The 10628-nt window shown below is 31.8% G+C and overlaps 1 protein-coding gene across 2 annotated transcripts; it reads right to left on the minus strand.

Moving 5' to 3' along the window:
* LOC112771620 (uncharacterized) lies at positions 1 to 4658 on the minus strand. 2 transcript variants are annotated; one of them, XM_025816401.3, is made up of 3 exons: positions 4197 to 4658; positions 2677 to 2748; positions 1 to 2281 (listed from the first exon to the last, which is right to left on the minus strand). In XM_025816401.3, exons 1-3 carry the CDS (start codon positions 4204 to 4206, stop codon positions 150 to 152), a joined length of 2214 nt encoding a protein of 737 aa, XP_025672186.1. In that variant the 5' UTR covers positions 4207 to 4658; the 3' UTR covers positions 1 to 149. The 2 variants fall into 2 exon arrangements, with proteins under 2 accessions (XP_025672186.1, XP_029151032.1); XM_029295199.2 differs by having other exon boundaries at positions 3007 to 4647.
* Positions 4659 to 10628: the final 5970 nt, after the last annotated feature.

A 10628-nucleotide genomic window follows, 5' to 3' on the forward strand; every position in this document is an offset into this window, starting at 1 on the left:
TACCAAAACAATAAGATATGAACCATTTTAACCTGAAAAGTCATACATATATAAAATGCATTTGGATTTCCCAATTGCACTTTACAAAAATTAAGCAATTAATTTCTTTAAAAAAGAAAAATAAATAAATAAAACTCTCCAACAAGAAATTAAGAGCCAGAAGCTCCTGAAGACTCTGCAGCATCCTCTAATCTCAAAGTTATGGCCACTTCTTCAATCATTTTACCCTTATCTGCTGAACCTTCCACAGCCTTATTCAACCTTTTCAACCATATATCATAGTCTACAGGGTATGGTGTTCCGCAAAGGCTATCGACATAGTCGGCGAAAGCTTTCAATAGAGCCGAAACCTCGCCGAGATATTGCTGGATCACTCTCTTCTCCCAGCTTCTCTCCCTCCATTGTAATGCAGATTCAATGGAATCTTGTTGCTGCATGGTTCCTCCACAAATAAAATAAAGGAGGTAGACAATGCTTTCAGCATCTGAAGAAGGACACAGCTTCCCATGCTGAAGTGCATGAGATGATGAGAATTGCAAGTTTATGGCAGGGCTGTCCCTATCTTCTAAGACGGCACGGCCCCACGAAACAGGAATAAACATAACTTGGTTTCTAGTCCCTTGTCTTTCGATGACACGTATTATGTTCTCGGGGCAAATATCGCCATGCTGGACATTAGCCATAGCTGCACTTCTTAGAGCAGCTAGGCAGTCCCGGCATAGGCGAATCGCTTCTTCGGCCGAAAATGACCCCTCATTAGCAATTACAGATGAAAGCAGCTCCCCAACTGGAGATGTCACAAGTATTGGAGCCCCACACCAAGGATGATCACACCTTCCTCCAGGGCTCTCTTTCGTGCATGGACCGGAATGTAGAATCCTACCGGAGGCAATGATTTCCGGTAAATATTTGCTCAAGATTCCTTGGTTTCGCAAGATGTTTAGAACTTTCGTTTGGCGTTGAACTTGGTACCAGAGGCTCATATCCTCCCATGAAGGTTCAAGTCTAGAAGGATGTGAACCAACATATAAAGTCAATAACTGTGAGGGATGATCAAGACACACTGCACTATACAGATAATAGTTCCCTCCGACGAGCGATTCGTGAATTTGGAAACTTTTCTGTCCTTGCTGGGGATCATCCAAGATCAATATGTCATTATGCTTGAGCTTTAGGCGCCATGCTCTCTTTTCAGAAGATAACTCATCTGGGTCATATTCAACAATCTCAGTTCCTCCTTGATAAGGAACCAGTGCATTTTCAGCTTCAACAATGCAGCATTCTGCCCTGCGTTTCTGAAGCCGGAGGCTATGATCGGAGATCAATGAAGCTACTGACTTTCGTGGCGGTCCATTCCACTGAGCAATGGAGTAGAATGTTGCTAATAGCACCTGCAGGGTCCCTATATCCCCCCAGTTTGCATTTCCCAATCGGTTCCATATCGGTTCCACACGGGTGAGACTAATTTCAGCATGTGTTTTGAACCATTCAGCCACAGATAGATATGGATTGCTGGAGTTCAGCAAATCAAGTTTGCCGAGGTCACCGCCGAACTTCATCACTGCTCCACACTTGGAATCTAGAATTAGAAGGAAGACAGAGTCACTATTGACTGAACTAATCTTACTCAAGCTCCGAGAAACAAGAATATGGAACCCATAAAGGAGAGCTTCACAAATAGTGCCAGCCGATACTTTGAAAACATTGTCCAATAATGTTTCTGGCTTGAATAAGGCAAACTCTACTACTTGATCCCATTTAGTCTTTAGTTCATTCTCACTTTTAGACATCAAAGCTAAACCGCGCAGTTCCCTCGCCCTGCTCCTCGATATTGCCTTTTCGACACTACAGAACTTTGAACCAACATAAGAGGGGCAGGACACACATATTGGTAAGGGTCCACTTCTATGCCAAAATGTGCGCCAGAGGCCGATGATAACAGCATGAAGGAAATCTTCTGCTGCAAGATACTGATCTTCTAGAAGGTCATCACAATCATCGGAGAAGACCGGCATTCGGACTAGCTGCTGAAACGGAACTCCCTCCAATGCTATATCAAGCTTGTGCAACTCATCAGTTGTGAAAGGTGAACTAAATCTTTGCCTCCCATCTGCCAAATCGCCATTTAGATTCTCCGAGATCCACGCCTCAAGATACTGTGTAAATAACTCGAGGTCAACCAGTTTTCTTCCATAGTCCTTGAGCCCCTTTAACACTCTTCTGGAAATAGGAGCAAACTTCGCCAATCCCGACGCACCAGAGACGGTGCTGGCAGAAATAACTGCGACATAACAAACCTAACCGTGTCATAAGAAATAGTAACAACTATATATTTGACAAATAAGGGACAAAACCTACATGCTTGTACATGGTAAAGCTACTTCTAGATTCATTTCAAGAAAGACTAAGTTAATAAAGCCTCAAAAGAAGAGAGATTCCAACGAAAACAATCCATACAGTACATAAGAAATGTTACAGAAGGTTGCTAGAATCACACAAGAAATTCTGGATAGTATATGCACTGTTACCAAGCTTTTCTAACACTTAGTTAGCTCCTTAAATATCAATAGATCAATTTTCATGAAGACATTAAAACAAGTTCATAAGAAACTCTATCAGAGAACACAAATAGGACAAAAACTCCAGTTCTGAAGAAAGTTTAAAGAAGATACAAACCGGAGCTAGACTTCCTGAAACTTCCATCAACACTTTTCGCTGGAGACGAGTCCAATCCATTTTGCAGAAAACCTGAGTTGCGTGATCAATAAGGTTAAGGATTACTGCATTAGATAAATCTGTAAAAACAAATATTTCCTGATATTATAAGTAGTTTAGCATCCTAAAAAAGTTAACACTTCTTTATATGTAAATTGTATAAAAAAAATTATATCTCCGAAGTTGAAGAAACAAAAGTATTCAAAGGCCATATGTAATCTTTCCAATTTTCCTTCAAATATAACCCTCAATATATTTTCCTTTTTCTGTTAAGGAAACAGGTGAGGATACCAAGGTAGCCATTGTGGTGGGAGAGCCTATGGCCCTATAAACCCGAAACCGGAATTCATACTTCCAAAGTGTAACTATAGATTAGATCCTAACTGAGGAGAACATAACATGAATCAATTTATTCAATCTTATGTCCAGCGACTCCTCGCATTTCACAGCCAGATTACAATTGTTGAGGTTTTAGCAGACCAAACTCATCGGTCATCAGCCGAGGTGCTTTTCTCTCCTATTGTTCTGTTTTCCCTATTTGGCCTACATTTTGTACTTGGCATCTAAAAGCTTCTTGTTCATATTTTTTCTGGTCTTTGCCATTGGTATCCAAACTCTATTACCCAAAATCTGATGTAATTCAGCTGTAGGAATTGCAATCACCTCTTCAAATACAGGTTTCTTATCATCTCTACATCTCAAACTCAAAACATATATTCATCACATAACAATTCTAGAAAGGTCATCACACCAAGACACACCCTTCCATCTCCTAACAATTCTAACCCACAGAGGGACAAACTTAAGGACCAAAATCCAAATTGCAAGTTCATAAAATCACACCCAAAGTGATTCTAGATAATGCATGACAAATGAAGCATTCATGTAACAGAGGACATAAGATGTTCCCATCAAAACATCTACCAGCATTGCCTCTAACTCCTAACTGGTGTCGCGATCATTATCGATATGTGCCACCAAAAATTAACAATGATTACCACAAAGAATAAACTACAATCAAAGAATGGAAGTTTGAACACCAAGTTAGCTAAGTTTGGAAATTGAAAGAACAATTGATGATGTCAATCAGCAAATCACTCAGAAAACATTGTTTGAGCTTGTTTCATCACAAATCCAATCAAGAAGAGGTATACACTACATAGTAGAAACCATAAACAGCTGAAATTGTTATCATTTCAGCATAAATAATCTCCCTTTAGTAAATCACAAAAAAAAAAGTGAAAAACCACTAAATTAAACCCCAACAGAGTATTAACAATTAGCAATAGCATACAAATCAATTAGTCAATCTCAAATTTTGCCACATTTCCCCCTAAAACAGAAAATGGGGGTAGGAACACATAAGATAAAATAGGCATATATATACCAGAAAGAACCCAAAAACAGAAAAAAGCTTAAAATTTTAAAAAAAGAAAATTAAAAAAAAAAAGAAACACTATAAAGCCATAAGTTGAACTCACCTAATTGCATTGCGATTCTGAAAAAAAAACACACAACTCAAAAGCTGAAAACACTCTCAAGGACCCAAGATTTCTAAGATCCCCAGAAAACCTTCAAAAGCCAAAAACAACAAAATCAACATCCTTCAAGCCACACGAGGCAATGGCTGTCGTGGAAGGTGACAATGAAATCCAAAAGAAGAAGGAAAACGTGTGAAAGTGAGAATGGAGAACGTGAGAGATGATAATGAGGGTGTCATCTTGTTGAAACTGAAGAAACAAGAAAGACAGAAACTTTAACGTTTTTTTGAATACCCTTTGAGAAGAAAACAAAGAAAAGTGGGAACTTTACTATTGGGTAAGTGTGAGTGTGTTGTTATGGGATGTTGCAAGTTTGAAGCATGAGAACTTTTTCTGAGTGTTGGGAGATTCAGACAAAGAAAGAAAGAAAGAAAAGAAAAATGAGTGTGCTGTTGTGGCTTTGAAGACAAGTAGGAACGACAAAGATTGATTGGGAAGCAGTAAATTAAAAATAAAAATAAAATGAAAATGAAAATGAAAAAACAGTAATAATCTATGATGCATGGACACTGACACGGACACGGGACACGACACGACCCGGGACACGTCGACACGCGGATTTTAAAATCTTATAAGACACAGGGACACGCATATATATAAAATATAACGTATTTTTTAGATAAATTGTAATGATATTTTGATATTTTATTGATATTAAAATATAAATTAATTTTTTATTATTTTTAATGTCTTATTTCAAGTATTTAAAATATTTTTATTTTAATAAATAATAATATATACTATATCTAAATTTATTTTAACAATATATGTTAAGAATAAGACTGGACACGCTGACACGTAATGGTATTTAGGTGTGTCCAAGCATGTCCGGAGAAGAATTTTTTACTTTTAATTAAGACACGGTTGGACACAGCAGACACGCGTGTCGGACGAGTGTCGGTGAGTGTCGTGTCCGAAATGTGTCCGACACGCGGACACGGCAACTGAACAAAGTGTCCGTGCTTCATAGGTAATAATATATAAGTTTGGTTATCATCGTTTAATGGAATTGTCTTGTCTTTCTTTTTTTTATTTATTTTCTTTTTTCTCTTTCAATTTAGATAAATATTTATACAAAATTACTATACACACAAAAAATTAATTATTAAATCAATCTTTTGATATGTGTATAAATATATATATTTTATTTTAATATATATTTTATATACACATAGCATAGTTAATATTTATATAATTTATATTTTATTTATTCATTTAGGATTTATTATTTTTTATTGTAAAAATTTAATTTTAATGATACGTATATTTAATTACGTAATATTATATTAATAAAAATAATTATTTTTTATGTTAACTGCATAAATAATTATTTAAAAAAATAGATATGATTACATAATTATGGAAAACTATTTGCATAAACTCCTGTTATAAATAAAAGAGTGAATATTTCATCTGGCTCCTAACAATTATTTCGAAAGGATAACGAGGTTCTCAAAAAAAAAAATACCTAATCCGATTCTTGATATTTTTTTGGACTGATTAGTCCCTGTGCAAAAAAAAAAACAATATTGACTTTTTTTGGCACAGGAATCTCGTTGTCATTTCGATGTAATTATTAAGAATCGAATTAAATTTTTTTTTCAAATGTCTCATTATCTTTCGAAGTAATTGTCAAAAGACTATTTTAAATTTTTCTCTAAATAAAATGTATTAATTGGAAAATACAGTCTATGTACTCCATATTTTGATGACAAAAATAATAACTCTTAAGTAAATATATAAATAATAAAGCATAAAAAAAAAAAAAAAAAAAAAAGCTGCGGAAAACCAATGACCATGTCTGACCGGCTGACCGAAGGGGTGTTTGATGGGCAGTTGGTCCTCTCAATAGAAAATGACGTGTCTATGCATCTTACTATGTTCTGGCGCGTTCATTCCAAACCCTCACGGGTCATTTGACTTTCAACAAATGACTCTTACCACTTTCTTTAATTAACTTCCATTTTCTCTTTAGAATGGATGTGTGACTTCATTTATTGAGTTTAGTTTTAATAAAGTATCAGTATAAAAAAAAAAAGTATACAATTATTTAATTAAATTTATTTGTTTAGATCATTTTTTAAATAATAAATTTAAAATTTAATTAATTTTTATGGTTTGCCAATATATAATTGATTATAATTCTTAATGTATAAAAGAGTTTTATATAGTCAGTCTATGATTATTAAATTTTTATTTTTTTTTTTACTTAGAAGAATTATTTAAAATTTTAGTTATTTTTAATTATTTTTTAAATGTTTTAATGACTATGTTCTTTTATATTTTCAGAAGTAAAATATATATTTAAAATTTTTTATTTAAGAAATATGAGGATTCATTAGAACTTTTAAATTTTAATCATAATACTCTATGTTCTATTATCCTCTCTAAAAATTAAGGATTTTTTCTTTAAAAAAAAATACTAGGTACATAAATTATTTTTGTAATTAAACTAAGTTTTTCTTCTTATGCATCTTCTTTTTCTCTTTTTTTTTTTCTCAACTAAAATTTTTAATAGTCAATCCTTAAATTAATTATTTGACTAATTTAATTGAACTTAGCTGTCTAAATAACTTAGTCATGTAACATATTCTTCTCTAAATATATATTCTCTTTCTTCTTAAATAATTATGCAATTGAACAAAGTAAAATGTCTTAAACTAATTTACATAGACAAAAATTAATAAAGTAGCGTATGATGCACAGACACTGACACGACACAGGACATGATACAACACGGGACACGCCGACATATAGATTTTAAAATCTTGCATGATACAGGAACACGCATACATATAAAATATAAAGTAATTTTTAGATAAATTATAATAATATTTTAATATTTTATTGATATTAAAATATAAATTAAAAATTTTAATTATTTTTAATGTCTTATTTTAATTATATCAAGTATTTAAAATATTTTTTGTTTTAATAAATAATAATATATACTGACACGTGATGGTATTTAGGTGTGTCCGGAGAAGAATTTTTTATTTTTTATTAAGATACGGTTGGACACAGCAAACATGCGTGTCGAACGAATATCAGTGAGTGTCGTGTTCGAAATGTGTCCGACATACGGATAGAACACCTCAATGAAGTGTCCGTGTTTCATAGAAAGTAGCTAACTTGTTTATTACCATGACTTCTACTTTCCTATTTAGAGGATCAACTTAAATATGCACATACACTCACTATTATTGTATATAATAACCAGAAAGAAATATACAAAGATTAAAGAATTTCAGTGGAATAATTATTAGTACTATTTAGTATTTTTATTAAGTAGTTAAAGGTAGGTGTGGCACAGATTCTCCTTTTGGAGCGTTAAGTGTTGAAGTTGATTATGAAATTTGGTAGCATGTTATGCTAATTGCTCTCTATATTATACGTGAATTTTATAATAATGAGTGTCTTGGTTGATCTGTCAGTTATTTTTTACGCAGCATTTTTTGGAATATTTATAGGTTATGGACCCTCTTCTTCCAAGGCAAGAAAAGACCAAAACTTTTGGGTGGGTGCTTAGACCTAGAATATTATTATATTTCTTATTCGATGGTCTTTGCATTATTATACTTCCTTCTTTTTAAAATAAATATTTTTTTTCTTTAGTTTTATCCTTTTATTAAATGAATTATCATTTTTAAATTTAAAAATTCATTGGTTAATTTATATTTCTTAAATTCTTCAAATATTTATTAAAAAATATTAATAGATATTATAATCAAATTAATTTTTACGATTAAGTTAAACTTATTTAATTTTTAATATATTATATTTTAAAAAAATTATTAAATTATCTTCATTACATACACAATTCTAAATTTAACAAAAAAAGATGTATTAAGTCTCATATTCTTTTAAATTAAAAGTATATTATTATAGTTTAATTTGTTTAGTTTCATGTCTTGTTGTTTGTATATTTCATTTCATTATGTTGAGTATTCTCTAACTCCAATACAGATAAATCTTTTATTAAGAAGTAATTCAAATATTGATTATATTTGTATATATATGTATATATTATGTAAGATTATAAGTAGATATGCTCATACAATTATCATCATTAAATATGTATTCATTGATATTCATTAATATCAATTACACAACATAAAAAATAAAGTAAACTAAAATAAATTTTTAAATTTTTAAATTTTTTTGGACAAAAATAATAATAAATTTATTCATTAGATTCTTATGTATGTATTTATAATATAAAAAGAGCTTTTGCATAAAAAAAAGTTTATATATATATATTGTCACTTAATAATAATAATAATCAATAAAATTAGAGATTATTTTACAAAAAAAAACTCAAAATTAAAACTATTTGATCTTTTTGTATTTAATATAACTTAGTTTGGTGTGAAGAGATAGCTAGAAATTAAGGAGTAAATACCTATAGTCATCTCTGAGATTCGCGTAAATACTCAATGTAATCCTCAAGATCCCGATTTCTCCATTTTAGTTCTCCAGATAGAGCTCCGAGTACTCAAAGTGGTCCCTAGGCATATTTCTGGTGATGAGTCATCACCGGAGCGCTGACGTGTGGCCTCTGTTTGCCACGCTGGAGGGGTCCAACAGCTATCTGAGCTAGCCAATTTTCGATTTGTACCCACATTGGTCCCTCCTTTTATATTTAACCCTAAATTCCCAAATTTTTGTAAACTTCATCTCTTCTTCTTATTCATCACACTCTCCTCATTCTTCTATCGGGGGCTGTTACTCATGCCGATGATGGGTGGAAGTAGCACTGCAGGTGAAAGCTCTGTTCGTTCCCCTAAGATCAAAAGCCTCAAAAGTACCAATTTGTTCAAGTTTCTTGTAAATTGTAACGTCCACTCTACTAATGTAGAAAGCAGCAAAACTTTAAAATTATGGCTCTTTCAAAATTCTGCCAAGTAAAAAGATTGTAAAGGAATTAAATGCAATACACAAAAGAAGTTTGCTGTTAAAGATGAAGATGAAGATAAATCATAAAGTACCACGGGGTTGCTAGTAACACCCCTGATTCCAGCAGCAACGAATGGAGGAAGCAAATCAAAAATTTTGATACAGGGTAAGCAATTTTCTTAACAAAATTAAATTTGATAGCTAAATTAAATTCAAAGCATATGAAATTTTGTAGTGATCTAGTTGGAACCGGAAGAGAACGCCAACCAAGAGCAAAAGATTGGGACCGCCAAAATAGTGCGGTTGTGAAGGCAATGAAGGTGTCTGAAATCGTTCATAGAAGAAGTTGTATTGTTGAGTCGATGGATAGTCTGTATGAGAAGGTACAAGTGTTAAGCAAAGAATGACGGGAATGTGGAAGATTATGGGTCAAAGCTGTGGATCCTTCATCTGACATCGTTTGCCCAAAAAAGGGCTTCCCCAGATGTTGAGTTGTATTATTAGAGAGGCAGGTAACTTTTTTCCTTTCATATTCTTCAACTTGGGACAATCAGCAATGGCTAAATGTTGGAGGGAGGTGAAGTGAGGTGAGGAGAGTGCGATGAATAAGAAGAAGAGATGAAGTTTACGAAAATTTGGGGATATAGGGTTAGATATAAAGGGAGGAACCAATGTGGGTACAAATTGAAAATTGGACCCTCCAGCGTGGTAAACAGAGACCACGTCAGTGCTCCAGTGATGACTCATCACCAGAAATATACCCAGTGACGATGACTCATCACCAAATTAAAATATATTTTCATATGCATAATGTTAAATTGCCAACAAGAATCCGATAATATCTTATTTAAAAAAAACAGATGTATTAAAAGAAAATATATTTTAATTTGGATTTCAAAACATTATTATTCACCTTATTTATTTTTAACAAAAAGAGTATATCAATATACTAGTGTAATAGTATCATCCACATACATAAAACTAAACTAACAATAATAAAAATTAACATATAATAAAAATAAAAATAAATATTTTATTTTATTAAGATATAAATCTAAAGCAAGTCTCTTACAAGTTATTAACTTATTAATTCTCATCTACTTAAAATAGAATTTTTATTTTAAATAAAAATGACTATGTTTGGTTATTAGTATGATCTTATCTATTTTTTACCATAAAATAATAAAAGATTATATTTTTATAAAATAATTTATTCTATTATTTAATTTATTAAATATATATCATAAAATTAAAAAAAGTTATCACGCTATTTATTTTATCATGCAATTTTAATTAAATAAATTAGACACATATTTCTCATTTAATAAAATAGGGCTTCAATATATTCTTAAAAAAGATCATTTATTTTTATTAAAAAATAACCCAACATTCATTTTCAATATTTAATTAAAAAATACCAAATCTCCATTTTAATGGCCATTTGAACAAAAAAAAATTAAAGCTAAAATTACCTTC

Source organism: Arachis hypogaea, chromosome 18, assembly GCF_003086295.3.
Source record: "Arachis hypogaea cultivar Tifrunner chromosome 18, arahy.Tifrunner.gnm2.J5K5, whole genome shotgun sequence".
Taxonomy (NCBI): Eukaryota; Viridiplantae; Streptophyta; class Magnoliopsida; order Fabales; family Fabaceae; genus Arachis; species Arachis hypogaea.

Excerpts from the sequence above, each read along its gene's own strand:
- LOC112771620 (XM_025816401.3), bottom strand. Across the intron at positions 2,282-2,676 it reads TTTCAGGAAGTCTAGCTCCG|TTATTTCTGCCAGCACCGTC; the intron begins GTTTGTATCTTC and ends GTTATGTCGCAG.